Source organism: Rhinolophus sinicus, linkage group LG02, assembly GCF_036562045.2.
Source record: "Rhinolophus sinicus isolate RSC01 linkage group LG02, ASM3656204v1, whole genome shotgun sequence".
Classification (NCBI taxonomy): Eukaryota; Metazoa; Chordata; class Mammalia; order Chiroptera; family Rhinolophidae; genus Rhinolophus; species Rhinolophus sinicus.
In genome coordinates this window covers 120360338-120379990 of record NC_133752.1, presented here as the reverse complement: position 1 = coordinate 120379990, position 19653 = coordinate 120360338, and the positions used below count along the sequence as shown (strand labels likewise).

General features: G+C 35.8%; 1 protein-coding gene across 2 annotated transcripts in view; it reads right to left on the bottom strand.

The window, feature by feature from the left end:
* KITLG (KIT ligand) overlaps positions 1-19653 on the bottom strand; it is a 50384-nt gene that overhangs the window by 9093 nt on the left and 21638 nt on the right. The window contains exons 3-8 of one of the 2 annotated variants that reach the window (XM_019742153.2): positions 16759-16929; positions 14359-14515; positions 13532-13615; positions 3880-3989; positions 3119-3186; positions 1960-2036 (exon numbers count right to left, since the gene is read on the bottom strand). In XM_019742153.2, coding sequence (XP_019597712.2) covers positions 1997-2036; positions 3119-3186; positions 3880-3989; positions 13532-13615; positions 14359-14515; positions 16759-16929 — 630 coding nt within the window. In that variant the 3' untranslated portion in view covers positions 1960-1996. The remainder of the gene's footprint in view (positions 1-1959; positions 2037-3118; positions 3187-3879; positions 3990-13531; positions 13616-14358; positions 14516-16758; positions 16930-19653) is intronic. The other variant, XM_019742154.2, reaches the window with a different exon arrangement.

The window sequence follows — 19653 nt, the reverse complement described above, 5'->3', positions numbered from 1 at the left end:
TGCATTCACTCAGTTGTTCCTTCAGCAAACCTTTATTGAGAGCCTACACCACACAGGTGACAGGAGAAGGGCTTGTGAGGAGATACAGCAAGAACTTGACAGACTCAGTTCCTGTCCTTGAATGTTCCCTGACTAGCAGACATTTGCATAAGTTGCTCGACTACAGTTGCTTTAAAATGCCATCTTTTTCTCTTAAACAAGTGCCCTGAGTTTTCTCACCATAATCCACCCTCCAAATGTCACAGGACAAATGTCACAATTAAAAACTACATGATGAAAGACCTGTGTGCCAAAGCAGGATCCCAGCTATGCAATTCAAAACCAAACAACAGAGGACATTACTTGAGCCTTTAAGACTTAATTAACCATTTAATGTGTGATTTCTGGGTGTGTGGCTTAAGGGAACTGAAATGACAGACAGGGAACATACAGCGAGGCTTGCATTGGGGTTGAGGGCAGAGAAATACTAGGAAAAAACAATGATTGCAGAGTGGGAAATATAGCTCCAGAAAACATAAAGGGTTGCAATGAAGGGTGTGTTCATTTACATTATTTGATAGGACAGATGAGCTTGGAGAGAAGCTAGGATTCAGCTTTGGACATACCGTGTTTCACCGAAAATAAGACCGGATCTTATATTAATTTTTGCTCAAGAAAACGCGTTAGGGCTTATGTTCAGGGGATGTCATCCTGAAAAATCATGCTAGGGCTTATTTTCTGGTTAGGTCTTATTTTCAGGGAAACATGGTAGTGATCTAGAGCATACTTAACGGTAAAAAGGAAGTCTGTGCAGTAGCAGGGTTAAAATGTTAGAGAAATGTGAGACATAATTATTATTGTATCATGTTATTTGGGGTTGTTGAAAATGTTCTATAACTATAAAAGTGAGTGCTCCTGGAGGAGGCAAGGAGCTCTAGGACCCAGTTTACCTGGGGAAGTTTCAATCTAGAGATAAATGTCTGAATTTGGGATAGAAGTGAAAGCTGGAAGACAGCAATCTGTCAGGAAAAGGCCCAAATCACCACTGTCCACATCTGTAATAATCTGGGAGCATAAGCAATCCTTTGACCAGGAGGGGAGAACTGAAGAGTTAGGAGAGTGAGCAACTCTTGTATTCCACGTATATTACAATATATGTGTTCAGGATTCCATGGGCATACCAAAATTAACAGCCAGTTAGCAGAAGTGAAGGTGAGAAGAGCACGAATGGACGTTGGATCAGGTTAGTACAATTCGAGGTACTCCCCCAACAGTATCTGGAGCTTGGGAGCTGGGGGAGGAGATATGAACATCGGTGCCTTCCGGCCTTGTTTTCTTACTCTTCTTACTCTCCACCCAGCCACGCAACCACAACAGGTATCTGTCACTGGTTTATATTCCGTGTGTCCTGGGCTCTGGACTGTGATGAGGCACAATGACTAACAGTTATGTGACCGGTGGCACTTTGCCTTGACAATTTCCCTCTTCCGACTGTAAGATATTTTGACCTTTTCTCCTTTTTCGTAAAATGACAAGGAAAAGTTTTTGGTTTTCACCTGTTTCAGCATCTAACAAACGAAACACTTTTTCTGTCATCTTATAGTAAATAGTCACACCTAATCAAAACTGGTTTTATTTATTCTTCTATTAATAATGTTTTTATTTTAGTCCTAATTTACTCTATTCCCTTTGTGTAACTTACTTTTCTGGCCTCAAAAACAGTAACTATTCAACTGTTAATTTTCTATATATCTCCCAGAAAAGATTAATCCACTAATCAGGACTACACTGCTTTGTCTTTCAAAACTTGAGAACACACAATGAATCAGAAATGCACAATTCAATTATGAAACAGCTTTTCAGTTAACATACTGACATCAGCTTAATAGAAGCCTTAATACATTTTGTTTCTACATTTTGGCATCTAAGATGCTGTATAGGTCTTGTTAAATCTTTCAGCTTGAATTCTAAAAAACTTACCAATGTACGAAAGTAACAGTGTTAATATGAGCCACAATTACACTTCTTGAAACTCTCTCTCCTTTTCTTGCAACATACTGAAAAACAAGAAAAATGTTTATTAAATGCTTTGGACAGAGATTCTGAAGTGCATCATGATCCTGGCATTCTAAAAGGCAGTTATTTCTGTAGGAACAGTAGCGAAAGATTACAAAATTGAGTGGAAAGCTTATCTTCATAAGTATTACTATAAGGAAGAGAGAAGACTTTATCTGCCTCAACATAGTTTCCCCAAGTAGTTTTTAAACTTCTCTTTGTATATGCATATACACATACTAACAATGCTTATATGCACTTAATATGTGAATATGTACACACAGGCATGATATGAGAGAAAGTAACATGCCAAATGAAAATTACAACTGAATATAAAATCAAAGTATTAGTACTGGAGCAATATAGCGTAAGATTTAAAAAAAAAAAATGTAATCAGGGTCAGCTACAGTAAATGGAATGGTATCTTAAAACAATGTTTATATTTGGCTTTGGAGAAAACACTTCACAGGTTGGAAAAAGTTAAGGCTCTGAAAGCTAGAGTGAAGTCAAATCTATTAAATACATTAGAGAAAAAGTACAGAAAGTATCTTGACTAGGAAGTGATACTATGAACCAGGGTTTAAGGAAGAAGGAGACAAAGGTGGAGTATAGGAAGACTAAGGAAAAGAAAGATTCTGTGGTAGCAACTCAGCCAAAACTTAACAAAGATGTGGATGGAGACAATCAGCATTGCCAAAGAAAGAGCGAAACTTGTACGAGACTTTGAGAGAGAAATCAGTATGTCTTGGTAATAGCGTGAAAAGGAGGAGAATAAGGAAACATGCCTACTGAGCTCCTACTGAGCAGGAGTCAGAGCAAGATTCTTACAGCATAAAAAAGAAAGAAAAGAGGACCACTATTGACACCCTAAGAAGGGTTGTGACCTAAGTGTTCTATAGGTAAATGGAAATATAGAATTGAAGAGAGTGAGAGGTCAGAAACGTGGATGAAGATTTGGAAGACACTGGTTGGAGCTGCCATTACAAGCATGCAGACCTTCTTACAGAAGCTGTAAGCATGTGCACGGTATGTGAAATGGCCATGTCAGGCTTACTTGTGCACACATTTAGTAAAAACAAAATACCTTATCTCATTATCCTCTTCATTAATCTGTATATTTTCAACTGCTCTTGTAAGATTTGATTGTTTCTTCTGGGAAAAGAACAATGACATATATTGTAAACATATCAACAAATAGTATAACATTTAAGAGGTAAATGGTCTCCACTTTCATCTTTTATGTCAATAGCTCCAATAACTATTTTCTTTACATTGCAGTATGTAAAATATTTTTCCAATAAGAAATTATGAAAAATGCATGGTAGTATTGACTCAATAATTTTAGGATGTTGGAAGCAAAAATGTAATAAAGAAACTGAAAGATTTAAATAGGGTTCAAATTCAGAAAACATTTCAGACAGCTGAGTCACAATGATTTAGCACATTTTAAAATTTTAGACAGGCTTCAATAAAAAGAGAACAAAAGGTAGAAATGCAAAATAGCATATAACACCAATGGCACTTCTATTTGGCTTTAAGCACATGATAAGATTTTCAGCATATTTTCTTCCCTTTTATATTTAGTTCAAGCTATTAAAACCAGTTGCCATTTCTTAAGTGTGCATTGTCAGCTACAAAAGTTGTCTGCAAAGTATAGTAAGTAATGGGGAGAAACATTTCTAAGATTTAAATTTGGTTGAGACTAGATTGGACTTATCTTACTGTTTCCTTGGTAAGATCCTTTCTCAGAAAAGGGCAGTTTGTTAATCATGTATATAAAATATAGTAAGAACAAATAAAGTTCAGAAAGTTTTTGATCAAGAAAAAAAAAATAGCAACACTTACCTTCCAGTATAAGGCTCCAAAACCAAACCCAATTACAAAAGAAAAGAATGCCGGCAACACCATAGCTACCCATTGTAGGTTGGAGTCTCCAATGGAATTTGAGGTCTTCCCTGGAATTGAAAGAGTATAGTGGTGAACACAGCATATCCACACTTGAGGTTTTACTCTGATGCTGTGGTTGTTTCCATAACATGCGCTTGACCTATCTCTGTTTAAAATATTTAAACCGCTGATTTTTCTGCTGAGTATTGTTTTGCAATGACAGTACAAATCCATGCAGTTTCCAAAAGGTAAATAAGTTGAAAAAAGAAAGAAACCCCACACTTGGAAGGAGATTTGACTTGGTTAATGCTGTCCCATAAAGAATACAGACTTGACCTATTCCTGGGAATGGGGGTGGGGGTGGGGGGATGATTCATACAGCCAAGCAAATCCATTTCTATATCTTTATCATCTAATATCTTTTGACATTCTTATTCTTGACATCTTGCCCAGCAATCTTAAGGATGACATTTTGTAACCCAGATCAAGGTCTGCATGCATTAAGCTATGCCTGGCCGGCCACAAATATTAAGTCATGACATATACATTGTAGTTAGAGTACTTTTAGGTACCTTCTGCTTAGAATCCTGGTAGTATTTCCTCATTGCATCTTCAACACATATTTATTGGATGCCAGATAGTAACTAACACTGTGCAAGGGATTAAAGGTTTGATTTTTCAGACTTTATTTTGGAAAGCCTGAGGCTATTGAACATTAAAAAATGGCTGGAAGCACCAGTGTCTCCCTATTGCTTAGTCTAAATAAGTAACTCAGTGAAAGAAAAGACATATGACATTAGCTTGGAACACCTTCCTCGTTCCTGCTTTACTCTTCCAAGAGAAGCAGAATGATTAATAATTCAAATGAAACACATCACCCACAAGGGTCTCTTCCTTCCAACACAAAGCTTAACGTTTTGATAGATTTTTCTCTGTTTCCTGACAAGAAACACGTTAGTTGCTTGGGCACACTGAAGCTTATGCCAATTTGGAAGAGTTAAACTCTGTTTTCTTTTGAATATGCAATAAATTTAGAAATTACACATTTTCAACAATTACATGATCAAAATGTAAATGAATCCAAGATAAAATGACCGCTTTCGGCTGTATTTTACAATGATATTTGAGTTACAGTGTCAGCCTACAGCCATCTCTTTGACATACAAAGTACGTAAAGTACATAATATATAAGAACTGAATCACTGTATGTGTATCAACATTTACAAGGAAAAAAGTGCATAGATTTAACCTGAGAGGGAAAAATCAAATCTTATCTACTGTAGCAAAAACAGGAATTGCCTATTTCTCCACCATTTGTAAACTGAGAGCAGAAAATTCACTAATTTTATGACTGCTATGTTTCCAAAGAGACTCTAATAAATAGGATATCTGTGTGTGTGTCACATGCATGTGTGTGTGTTGGGGGTAGTGCGTGGTGGGTATGTAGTGTAAGGGACAGTGGGACAGGGTCGGGAGTGGGATTTTTTACTGACAAAACCGTGAATCACTTTCTTAAGACTAGACTAACAGTGCTTGTGGTCCACCCAAACCCTACAGCCCCATGGGAAATACATATTAGGATCTTAAATTGGAGCTCAACATGAATTCTCTCACCAAAATAAGCCTGATTTAAAAAATGGAATTCGGTATCATTGAAGTGGTATTATAGTTAATAATATCATTACCTTAAGGGATATATTAGAATTACATGAGTCTGGGATTTAACTACCATTTTCAAAAGTGTTTTTTATAAGAAAATGGATTCAGAGTTACAAGCAATTCCTACCATTTTAGGAATCTGAATATCACAATCTATACATAATTTGGCTGTTAATGCTTGTATTCCAGTAATGTGTTTAAATTTTCCATAAAAGCCAACCTGCCTGCTGTGGCCCACACTGTGTATTGGGATTGCTTTTGTGTGATTTTGATGGATTCTGCCAGGTAACCTCCTTGAGCGGCCCTAACCTAACCAAAGCCTACAGAGAGAACAAAGGAAGCTGTAATACTCTGTCCCCAGACCCCAGTGGAAAACTAATGGGCTAGGATAGAGTTATGGAGGACTTCATTATGTATGCTTCGGCAGTCAGATGTCCTGGAATCTTGGCAGCCAAACACCTGTTCTTCCTGTTTTATCCAAAGGCCAAATCTTGAATTGCACCATTCATATTAGAGGAAAGACCACACTAAGTAGCAAACAGCAGAAGGAGCTTACTAGAGAGCATGGTATTCTGGGATTTCCCATTCTAAATGTTTCTCAGGTAGAAGGACAAACCCCTAAAACAGGTGTTCCAAACACAGCCCTGCTGGAGGAGAAACCTCACTGAGGAAAGTTCACCTCACTCTCTCAGGTGCTGTGACTTCTTAACCACTTGGAAAGTCCCACCCTTAGAACCACAGCTCCAAAGGAAGTCGTGGAAACTGTCTAACACAGCAGCAGCAGTCTTCTTGCAGGAGAGAGGGAGGGAAAGACCTGGTAAAGACTGGGAGGGGAAGGGAACCACAGGATTTGAGCTTCACCTCCTACAGAGGTCAATGTTTCCTCAGGTTTATTTCTCTTGTTAATTCAAATAGCTTAATAGCCAGGCCTTTGGTTCTCTCCAATGATACTACCATCTTTCTCGCAGGGAGAAAAGAAGTGATGTTATCAGAAAAGGTTTGCTTTCACCTCCAGGGCACAACTCTCAGTACTTGCTACTGTGGCTATCCACACCAAGGATCAATGAGATTTGAACTGTCTGCCTCATGGCCCATATGAAGGGTATTTGGGGCCAAGCCAGTAACAAAGCTTTGAGTTTATGTAAAGAGTGCCCAAGAAACCTGTGGAGCGAGGGAGCTCATCTGGACAGGATTTGAGTAATCCCAAATTCCTGGGTTGTTATATTAATCGTATCTTCTTATTATGAAAACGAATCCACTGTCCAGAATTCGTGGGAACTGACTTGTTTGGTTTGACTAAATAATACCCAACATCTGTAAAAATACAGAACACAAAAAAGTGTACTACAGATTGGCTGAACTCCTTTTGAGAGTGAGTCTGTTTATGGGCAACAGGCCTATGAACACGGATCTCTTGGGGCTGCTCCTGGATTGCGATCCTAAGCTCACCCTCACAGGTTTGCCACAGTTACTGACCAGCCCAGTGCTTCCAACTGCTCTACTAATTAATGATGAAAACATACTACACATCAAGCACAGCTCCAAGTACCTGTGTGCCAATATTTACAACTCACAGAAACCCTGTAAAGGAGGTATTAGCCTCCATTTGACTGGAGAGTCCAGAGAGATTTAGTAGCTTGCCCAAGGCAGTCTGACACACCGCCATATTTCTAGAAGATGTGTAAGGTAATGTTAAAGTAAGGCTTTCCTTCTGTATCATTTATTTTTTTTTATTAAAGTTTATCAGAGTGACAATTATAAGTAAAATTACATAGGTATCATGTGTACAATTCTGTATTACATCATCTATATATCACATTATGTGTTCACCACCCAGAGTCAGTTCTCCTTCCATCACCATATATTTGATCCCTTAACAAACATTTTAAAAATATCCTTTAAGCCTGGTACAAAAGACGTTACTATTACTTTAAAAATAAAACGCCTCTTGTTTAACTTGGATTCTCCCTTACAAACTATAGTGAAGACGCTCAAATCTCTGGACTAGTCCTTCATATGCCCTGGTCCTTTAGCTGGCATGGCCACTTTTTGGGTATTATCCCTGAAAACTAGCATGCTTTCTTCAAATTTCTCTGGCCCTGTTCCCTAAATGGTTGTCCCTCCTTTTTGCTATAACTAAAAACATTTATATACGTCTATTACTAATATTATACATATTATAATATACAGTTGACCCTTGAACAATGCAGAGGTTAGGAGAACCAACCCCCCATGCAGTCAAAAATCTGAATATAACTTTTGACTCCTCAACAACTTAACCACACTTGGCATCCAAAGGGGATTGGTTCCAGGATGCCCAATGGATACAAAAATCACCTGTATTAAATGGCACAGGTCAATTCATACAGTTGGCCCTCCACATCCATGGACTCCCAACTGCAGATCAAAACCAGTACAGGTATTTATTTTTAAAAACCCATGTACAAGTTGACCCATGCAGTTCAAACCTCTTTTGTTCAAGGATCAAGTGTACATAATTATCTATCTATCTATCTATCTATCTATCTATCTATCTATCTATCTATCTATCTATCTATCTATCTATCTATCTATAATATGTATATGTTATCTATATATCTGTATCTGTCTATATCTATATATCTATATCTATCTTATACACAAACACACACACACACACACACACACACACACACACACACACAGTGTGCGCAGAGGGTGCCAAAAAAATGTACACACATTTTAAGAAAGGAAAATATACCAATAACAAAAGATGAATACAAGTCACGTTTGACTTCTGCAATTACAAGAGGTGATCAAAGTGGTTACCATCAGCATCCAGACACTTCTGATTACGGAGAGCTACTGCTTGAGCAACATTGACCAAAGTGTTAACGTCTCTTAAAATGGGTATACATTTTTTTGGCACCCCCAGTATATACAATAAAATACTGAGTATTTTATTTATGTCTGTTTCTCTTATGAGAATGCAAGCTCCATAAGAGCTAGTCTTGTACATGGGTATCTAAGGGACATATTCATGAGTGACACTGCCTGGCCAAAAGCTGCTTATTGTGTAAGACCCTTATTTATTTATGTTTTTTACTAAAAGGAAGAAAAAAATAAAATAAACATAAAAGAAGACTGGCCATTCATTTTGCAATTTAAAAAGCACCTTCAGACTCAGAGGCACAGGGCTGAATAGGTGTTTTGCATTCAGTTTGTCTTTTAAAGTAAGTAGAAAGACTTTTGCTTCTAACTATGATAGTAGCACATCAGGCTTCCCAACCTAAATAACTATTATACTAAACAGATTATATGAGGCAACTATTTTCAGACATTAGGCAACAGGCAGCACAAGATTATAATTCCTGAGAGAGTGAAAACACACTTGACCAGGCCCATGATTATCCTGCTTTTTCTGGTTGGGAGACACCTTCACACCAAGGCATGGAAGACAGAACCCAAGTGGGGCTCCATGGTCTCACTGAGATAGGGAATCCGCCTAACGTTTGGGTTGCTGACATGGCTGGAGTGGGTGGGTCAGGGTTATTTGTGGGAAAGGAACCGTGAGGAGCAGGAGCACCAAAAATCTTTGGAGGCGTCTCATTTAGTCATTGGTCAAATGATAAGCTATCCATGCGCAGGGAAAGACTTCACAAAACCTGACAATAAATGACGCCTAGGAAGCCCTGACTTTATCAGAGCCCTAGCAGTCACTGAGAGACAAAGGATTCTAAGGAGCAAGAATAAAGAGGTTTCCTAGGCACTCAAGAGAGAACGCAGAAATTCCATGATTTAGAAACAAGGCTACTCTTCCTCCTCCCTCTAAGAGATCTTAAAAACACGCCTGGAAAGGCAAATAAATCTGATATGCCAGTACAGCAATCCCCCCTTATCTGTGAGGAATATGTTCCAAGACCCCCAGCAATGTCTGAATCTGCAGATAGTACCAAACCCTGTAGGCACTGCTTTTTCCTCTATGAACATACCTATAATAAAGTTTAGTTTATAAACTAGGCACAGTAAGAGATTAACAACAATAATAAAATAGAACAATGGTAACAACATACTTAATAAAAGTTATCTGAATGTGGTGAGAAACACCACATATGTGAATGTGGTGAGAAGCCCCCCTCTCCGCTCTCTCCCTCAGAGAAACAGTGTGATAAACCAAGACAGCTACTAGGTGACTTAACAGGCAGGGAATGTGTACAGTATAGATACTCCAGTCAAAGGAAGGATTCATGTCCCTGTGGGATGGAGTGAGACAATGCTACTCAGAACAGTGTACAACTTAAAACTTATGAATTGTTTATTTCTGGAATTTTCCATTTAGTACTTTCAGACTGCAGTTGACTTGGGGTAACTGAAACCACAGAGAGCAAACACCATGGATAAGGGGGTCCTACTGTAATTGAACTGCCGATTGGAACAAAACTCAACAGTCTCCGAAGGAATCTGACAACATCTAGATATTCAGTAATCCAGCATATCCTTAAAAATTACTAGTGATCGAAAGGGAAATATAACCCATATAGAGAAAAAAAAGAAAATCAGTTAGTAGGAAATAATCCTGAGATAAACTACACGTCGCATTTAGGAGACAAGAACTTTAGAGCAGCTATTGTAACTATACCCAAGGGCGAAAAAAGAAAATAATGTACTAATGACTATACAGAGAAAAATCTCAGCAGAAAAAATATGAAATATAAAAGTAATCAAATGGAAATTCTATAAGATGAAGTACAAACTTAGAAATGAAAAAAAATGCACTAGATCCAAATCCATAGAATGTACAACACGAAGAGTGAACCCTATGTAAACTCAGGACTTTGGGTGATTATGACGTGTCAATGTAGGTTCAACATCAGTTGTAACAAATGTACCACTGGTGGTGAGGGGATGTTGATAATGGGAGGCTATGTACATGTGCTATGGGTGCAGGGGGTATGTGAGAAATCTCTGTACCTTTCCCTCAATTTTGGTGTGAACCTTAAACTGCTCTAAAAAACTAAAATCTTAATTAAAGAAAAATTTTAAATGCTGGATGAAAAATTTAGCAGATTAGCAATGGCAGAAGAAAGAGTCAGGGAAGTTGATAACAGATAAGTAGAAATTATTCATTTCAAAGAATGGAGAAAAGAGAGGTGAGAAAAAAAAAAAAAAAACTGAACAAAGTCTCCATGATCTGTGAGACAGTATCAAACTGCTCCATATATGTGATTGGTGTCTCAGAAGGAGACGTGAGAAAATGAAAAAAAACAAAATTTTTTAAAGTTATGGCCAAATTTCCCCCAATTTAAGGGAAATAAACTTACACATCCTAGAAGCTTGACAAACAACAAGAAAGATAAATGTTAAAAAAAAAAAAGAAAAATAAAGGAAACAACTTTCCTAGGCGTGCATCTCAGTTAAACTGATAAAAGAAGAAAATTTTGAAAGAAAGAAAGCAGAGGGAAAAATGACCCAGCATATATGAGGAAAAACAAAATACAGATGTTGGCTGCCTTTCTGTCAGAAACAATAGAAGCAGGAAGACAGAATAACATCTTTAAAAGACTGAAAGAAAAAAATTCTGTTAACCTGAGTTTTATATCTAGTACAAAGTACCTGCAATACTAAAGACAAAATAAAGACTCATTTCAATGAAAGGAAAAACATTGTTGTCCGCAAATGTGCAGTATAAGAAATGCTAAAGGGAGTTCTTCAGCCTGAAAGGAAGTAACACTGAATGGAAACTTGATCTACAAAAGAGAATAAAGAGTACAAGAAATAATAAATACGTAGGTAAATATAAAAGAATGATGGTTTAAAAGCAATAATTTTAAGATTGTATTATGGAGTTTGTAACTATGTAGATATATGAGAATATGTCAACACAGCACAAAATATGGTTGTAAGTGGCACTATCCTGTTTCAAGGTTCTTACATATTTTTCAAGTGTTACAATATTAACTCTAAGTAGAATGTTACAAATTAAGACGTATGTTGTAATTCCTAAAGCCACCAAAATATAATGATGCCAGGAGGTGCTGTTAAAAATCCAACAGAGTAATTAAAATAGAACACACACACACACACAATTTAACCCAAAAGAGGGCAAAAAGGAAGAACAGGGGATCAATACGCAAACAGGAAACAACAAAACAGTAAACCCATATCCAACCATACTAATAACTATATTAAATAGTTATAGTTATAAATGAAACAATCTAAAAGTCAGAAAGACTATATAAAATAGCAAGGCCCAACTATATCTTGTCTATCAGAGATGTACTTTAAAAAGGAGAAAGGCCAAATCCTCAATTGAAAGGAAAGACTTTTAATGCCCCTTTCTCAGTAACTAACAAAAAATTAGACAAAAATTTTAATAAAGATGTAGAAGATCTGAACAACACTGTCAACCACTTTGATCAAATTTGAGAATACTACACATGATATCTGAAAAATGCACATAAAATGAGTCTCAAAATTTAAAAGATTATAATTTATGTCCTCTAACAATAATGGAATTGATTTAGAAAAAAAGATATATAGAAGAAACACATTTTTAGACATCAAACAATCCATGAATCAAAGAAGAAATCACAAAGAGAATTTTTAAATATTTTTAAAGAAATGGCAATGGAAACACAGCATATCAAAACGTGTGAAATGCAACTAAAGCTGGTGTGTCACGAGGACATTTATACCTTTTAGGTTCTTGCTTATTATTAGAAGAAGGGTTTAAAATCAATGATGTAATTTTTCCACCTTAAGAAGCTAGAACAAGTTGAGCAAATTAAACCCAAAGTAGAATGAAGAAAATAATAACGATTAGAAATCAATGCAATATAAACAAACAATTTAAAAAGCCAAAAGTTGCTTCTTTGAAAAGATTAACAAAATCCATAATTAATAGGAAAGACTTTAATTGACTAGCACACATATAGTCCTTTTACAAAACTTTTCAGATATGTTATATAATTCAGCATTTTAGATTTTAGAGGTTCTGTCCTGCAAATATTGTGTATCATTTAATATCCTCAGTGAGGTCTGCATAGTACCCTACAAATCAAACATATTAATATTTCTGTAGTGAAATGTACAAATGCTCACTTTTAGACGGATGAAGCCTATGAATAGCCTCATCTCAGTTCGGGTCAGGGTTTGGTAGCAAAAATTGCCAATCCAATTGGATATTAAAGGTTCTTTTTTTTTAATTTTCTGAATTGCAGAATTGATATGGCGGATTTGTAATAAATTGATTACTTCTTTTTACACATGTCTTCGATGTCCCTGGACATATGACAGTGCCCCATTACTAAGTCTTAAGGAATGACTTTCTTAGGTATGATCACAGGATGAACTTTTTCCTCTTACAGTTTCCATGAGACTAGAGGGTCAGAATATTTACTAAATCCAGTGACCTTTATAGTAACCTTTGTGTAGATTTGAAAAGAGAATATTAGACTTCCAGGAAACTGGGCTCTTGGACAGAGGACACAAATTTCAGGGAAAGAAGCATATTCTCTTCCAACATATAATTTTATAGTAAAATAACAAAATCATCAAATTCCCAAACACACAACAGTAAACAGTGATATGTACAAAACTGAAAATATCCTTGCAATTCTATACAACCAGCATTTGTACTTTCCATTTTAAAATTCTATTTTTGTCAGGCAAATTCTACACAGAATGTATTTTAGGTCAACAACGAAAACAGCTTAAATCATAGTGGTAAAAGTAATTTCATCCCTTATATAAACTAATCTTAGCAGAAAATTTATTGGCCCAATTTTCTAATTGTTATCTCAAATTTTAGGGAAACCCAGTTCTATAAACCTAGTATCTAATTCTCAGGAAGACCATAGCAGGAAGAACAGTACTGGAACATTATTAACAGTAATAATTGTAGCCCATGCAATACTCCTATATAGACGCTAACTGGAGCCATGCATGCATTAAATCAGATACGTGTACTTACTATTACTGCTACTGCTGTCATTCTTAAGGGAGCTGGCTGCAACAGGGGGTAACATAAATGGTTTTGTGACACTGACTCTGGAATCTAAATAGAAAGCAATAATGTTTCAGTGTTGCATGGCGATTTACATAGAGTCCCCACAAGGCCAAGTGCAATACCAGAGTGCTTTCCAGGTCCTCTTCCCAAAACTAGGTTAGTCAGAGCCTATTTATTTCATCCTGGGTGTTGCTGCTGTTCTATTTTTATTAAGAAATTCACCACAGTCACCTTATAGAACAAGGAATCATTGTCTACACATACTAATAAATGTAAATAATGCAAATTGTTGGTAATTGGTCTTTTTTTTCTTTTTTTCTTTTTTTAAATAAAAAGCAATGACATTAAGATTCTGTATTATAGGGACCCAGTGGGGAAAAAGAGTCTCAATACAGAGCAACTAGTGAAGGTCAGAATTCATGATTCAGTGGTAGACCCTTTAGGAAAAGATTTGAGAAGGGGACATTAAGGAGACGGGAGGTGAAGAATAACATTATTGTACATTACGAGTACATATCAGATAAGAAAAAATATAAGTGACTATCTCATTTATTGTTTACTCCTATGCAGTTTATCAATTTGAACATCATGACTGTTATTTTGGTTTGAAAAACAAACCTACAACCATTCATTTATTTTGTGGTATTGATATTTACTTTTATGTTAGACATAACACGCATACGTCTTTCTCTAACTACACATATATTTGAGGTAGAGGTAGATTCTTACCTACACATATAAGACTCGGGCTTGCTTTTAACATTTAAACCAGAAATGCTTATACGTCTTACCTCTTTCAGGGCTTGTTAAAGAAACCACACATTCATTAGGTTTAGATGACACCATCTCCAAGTTCTTGAAGGCATCGATGGATCTATTAAAAATTCTAAAGAAGTCTTCAGGAGTAAACAGCTTGGATTCTAGGCTCTTAGATGACTTTTTTACATTCTAGACAAAGAAAAGAAAGAGAATTATATTTTTCTAATAGCCAGAAATTTAACTGATGTCAAAGTAATAAACTCTGTCCTTCAAAGATTCAAGGAAAACTAACATTCTTAAGACAACTGTTTTAACATGCATAACTCAAATTAGCACAAAAGGGTAGTGATCCCACCCAGTTCAGTCTGAGGCTCTACTCTGGATAAAAGGAAGATGGTAGGCGTTGGGGGTGAGTAAAGTGAATTACAATGCCATAACAGTAAAATAATCCGAACAACAAATTAGAGGCATTGCTCTTTAAAGGTGTTCATTAAAATCATTCCTTATTAAAGAAAGATAAAAGAAAGCAAAAGAAAAAGAAACCTCCATAACACAGCCTCCAAATAACCAAAAATTAAAAAGTCTGGTGATGCCAAATATTGACAAGGACATGGATGGAGCTAAAGGGACTCATACATTGGTGGAATGATATAAATTGGCCCATTTGATATTATCTAGTAAAGCTGGACACGTGCCCAACCTGTGACCCAGAAATTGAATACTAAGTGAATACTCTGGTGAAGCTTTTGCACTATGTACCACAAGACATGTAAGAAAGTTCTGCAGCAGTTGTTTATAAATGCTTAAATCAATCAACAGGAGAGTGGTTTAATACAGTGTGGTATGTTGAATCAATGGAATGTTCTATAAGCAGTAAAAAATTAACCACAACTATATGCATCAAAATATAAATCTTTATAATGCTGAGTGAAAGAAGCAAGTCACAAAAGAATAAAGAGTATGATTAATTTCTATAAAGTCCCCCAATACAAATCAAAGCTATATTTTAGGAATTCATAAATGCATGATTATCTATAAAGCAAATCAGGTAATAATAAGAGTTAACATCTACATAGTAGCACTTACTACGTACTCCTCTCAGTGTTTTATACATATATATACACAATCTCCAAAACAACTGAAAACTACTGATACGAATCTCCTGGATACCAGCCATAGTGTCACGATCACTTAATGTACATTGTTTCGTATTTGGAACTCTCTTCCTGACATTGCCATTTACTGAACACCTAACTCATCTTTCAAGCCCCAATGCATATGTGATTTCCTTCATGACATCTTGTCTGATATACCCTACTTTTTGTGACCTCTGCTTCTTATCAATGCCCTTGGCACACTATTTGTACTAACAAGATATAAAAAGAGATGTAAACTGTAAGATGTCATTGATTGTAAGATACATTCTGACTCAGACATTAGAATGTAAAACAACAGAAGTTAATAAATATAACGATTAGGTTATTAGCATAAGAATTTTGAGATTGGAGAAACAAATGGGATTGATGTTTGGTCTTAAAGAGTAACTGGAATTTCAACGGTGAAGGAGTATTTGAATATTATGGTACAGAATCATATTTAAAATCTTAGATTTAAACTTCTAGAAGGCCTGTACTCTAAATCTTGGCTTGTGAACTCTATGCCAAAGCATGTCTCCCAAGACCTATTCTATTACAGTCACAGTGTAATATAATAATAATAATAACAATAATAATATTTCTTAACATTTATTTTGCCAGACACAATGCAGAAGCACTCATCAGGAATTACTTAATGTCAACTCTATGAGATAGATCCTGTCATTGTCCCATTTTAGGCATAAAGAAAGTGAGCGCAAAGAGGTTAAGTTCACAAAGCAAATTAGTGACAGTGTCAGGATTTGAAATCCAACACTTCATATGAATCCCTAGTGGTACACTGCCTCTTCGGTATGCCTAGAACCCAAATCATTGCCATGCCCATATTCTGAAGTTGGTAACAACTATTTCTAAAATGACTTGGAGATCTAAAGTGCACTTTTTGTTATGACTTGATTCCTCTTGCTAAGAGATCAAGTATAAGTGTTCACTGTAGATAATATTCCATTTAAAGGTAAATGAACATTTGCAACCTACTAGGAAAGTTATGGGAATTCCATTCACTTATGAAATAAAGTTAGGGCTGTTTTTACACTGTCATGTGAATTATTTTTATATTAAATGACAACATTTAGGATTTCATGTGCACTTCAACATTGTGGTATAATGAAAAGCACCTATTTCTGTGCTCATCTTTCAAGATATTTTTAAATTAAAAGTTTATATATTAAAAATCGCACATACAAAGATGCCCCCACCCCCACCTCCCCACCCTCTCAATCAGCATAGGTTTTAGAGACAAGTAGTAAAGAGCAAGCCCAGTGAATACAAGGTTACCTCAAATGGGCGTCCTTCCATGCACTCCACAAGGTCATCCACTATTTTCACAAGTTTGTCTATGATAGAATAATTACTCAAGCCTTCAGAAATATTTGAAAACTTGTCCAGAAGATCAGTCAAGCTGACTGACAATTGTTCCACCATTTCACTTATCCAACAATGACTGGGCTGCAAGAAATTGAAAGAAAGAAACATAAAGCACCTATAATATTTTAAATATAGTAAACTCGGAGAGCCCTTCAAAGACATCAATGTTTCAATCATTGACTTCCTTACATCAGAACAGGTCAGTTCTTGTGTTTTAAGTCAGATCTAACATCTGTTTCAAAAATTACAAATGCATATAGATCAGAGGAAAGCATTGATGGTAAAGATTCTGCTCTTCCATGGAAATATAAATCAAGACAAGACACAGTCAACTTTTACTCTTACCAAGGTTCAGATATTAATGGAATTTAATTCTACTGAAGAATATTCTTTATTCAATATGTTCTTAAAAGAGCTTTAGACGCAGAGGAACTTACAAAACATTATTGTGAGAGACAGACTTAGGCCTCAAGATCTTCCAAGGAACTTCCAGTTTCCTGGTGCACCAGAACATGAAATAATGCATTAATAATAGCTTATTTTTCTAAAGTGTTTGACAGATTTCAAGCCCTCTTTATAGATGAATTCATGTGGGTATTAAATCCCCCTTCCAAAAAAAAACAACAACAACAAAAAAAAAAAAAAAAAAAAAAAGCCAGCCTGGCAGAAATGTGGTCTGACAGAGAAGCACTTTTGCCTTAGTAGAAGGACCAGCTACATAATTTCTGGGGCCAAGGGCAAAATGAGATTGTATTTATTGTTCAAAAACTTGTTCAAAACATGATTAAGAATTTCAAGATGGTGACAGCAGAGCATTAAACCATGTATGGAGCCCCTCCAACAAAGCCAGCCATGAAGCCAATCCTGCCCAATGGTTAGAAACTCAAATCTTAGAATCAGGCATAACTGGGTTCAATTCAGCTAAGAGACTACAGGCAAGCTACACAAATTCTCTGAACCTCACTTTGCCTGTCTGTAGATTGGAAATAATGGAACCAGGTAGTTGTGAGGAGATAATAACATACATAATTTGAATGTAAGTCTCATGAGGGCAGCATTTTTATAAAATCTTGTCCCTCACTTATAAAAGTGCCTGGCATATAGGAGTCGCTCAGAAGCTATTTGCTGAACTGATGCATGAGTATATAAAAAGACGAATGAATGAGAAAGAAATATTTACATCAAGGCTCCACACATTCTGTAAAGGGCCAGATAGTAAATATATTAGGCTTTGTATGCCAAGAGGTAAAACTCACGAATATTATTGTACATATGTTTATACAAGACAAAACAAATGTCCCCCAAATTTTATTACAAAATTTAAAATGTAATACTAATTGAATACAATCTTTTTCATAATAACTGAATTTAATTTCTTTGCAATATGGGTCTATCAACAAGAAAATGGATTTCTTTATTTCTGGTCAACATTTTGCTTAGTTGAGATTCCAAGTCAGCATTCTCTATCATCAAATACTGTGTTTCCCCGAAAATAAGACCAGGTCTTCCATTAATTTTTGCTCCAAAAGACGCATTAGAGCTTCTGTTCAGGGGATGTCATCCTGAAAAATCATGCTAGGGCTGATTTTCCGGTTTGGTCTTATTTTCGGGGAAACACAGTAGTCTGCAAATGTTCATCGGTAAAAACCAATCTCAGCTGGCTAACAAACAAAATCAGGCAGTAGATTGGATCTAGCTTAGGGGCTACAGTTCCTGACCTCTGCTATAACTGGCTGTGGATCAATAATGGTTTAGATTATTAGGAAGAACTTCTTAGCATATTTGAATTGATTTTAATATTTTTTAAGTTAAGGTAATATTACTTAACATAGAATTGGTCATAAGTTCATAGACTGTATTAATATATTTTAACATTACCTTTTAAGTAGTAGCTCTGACTTATTTTTTACTCTGCTAATACGTTACAGTGAGAAAAATAAGACAATTTTAGGGATAGCTAACACTGACTTGGATTATTAATATCCTAAATAATTTAATATAACTTGTATTGCAATCATAGAGAGTAACTGATGCATGTAAAAGGAATCAAACCACTAAACTTTATTTCTTTACTCACCAGCAAAGTATTCCTGTGGGGAAAAGTCAAGTAATTTATTTATTCTACATTATACAAGGGGGCCATTTTATATTCATTTAATAGAACAGATTTAATTGATACAATACATGCAAAAAAGAAACTGGTTTATCTATAGATAGGTAAGTTCCAATTCCTGGAAGCGTTAAATGACATTCAAAAGTTTTAGGATTGTTGGCTTTGGCTTCAGATAAGTAGAATAAACAAATCCCTAGTGGGAATAATTCAATTAGGTCATTTCCTCAACTCATCAACCTAGAGCAGATTTCCTAGAATATAAAATACAGCACATACTATAAATACAGTTTGAAGAACACTTATGTGGTAGAACAGCCTTTACCAACTAGTTAATTCCATTAGAATTGTGCAAATTGTTCTGTGGCAAGCAGAATCCACATATTAATCTTTTCAAATTTTCTCCTTGCTTCACTTTCTAAACATTTCTTGCCTATCCTTCTCTTTCATCTTCTGACATGGAGAAACCAAATTAAATCCCCTTGCTTTGAACTGAACTAAGGTACTCCTTTTGTTACTGTGGTCTTTGTCTTAAATAGTTTCTCTCTTTTATTTTTTTCATCACTTTTTTGTGGTTAAATAGAAAATAAGTATTTTACCTATATGTATCTTATATTTAAACTCCCATGCTTACTGACACTTCTGTTTATCCCTATTTTCAACTGAACTCCATGTTTACATTCTGCATTCAAGTT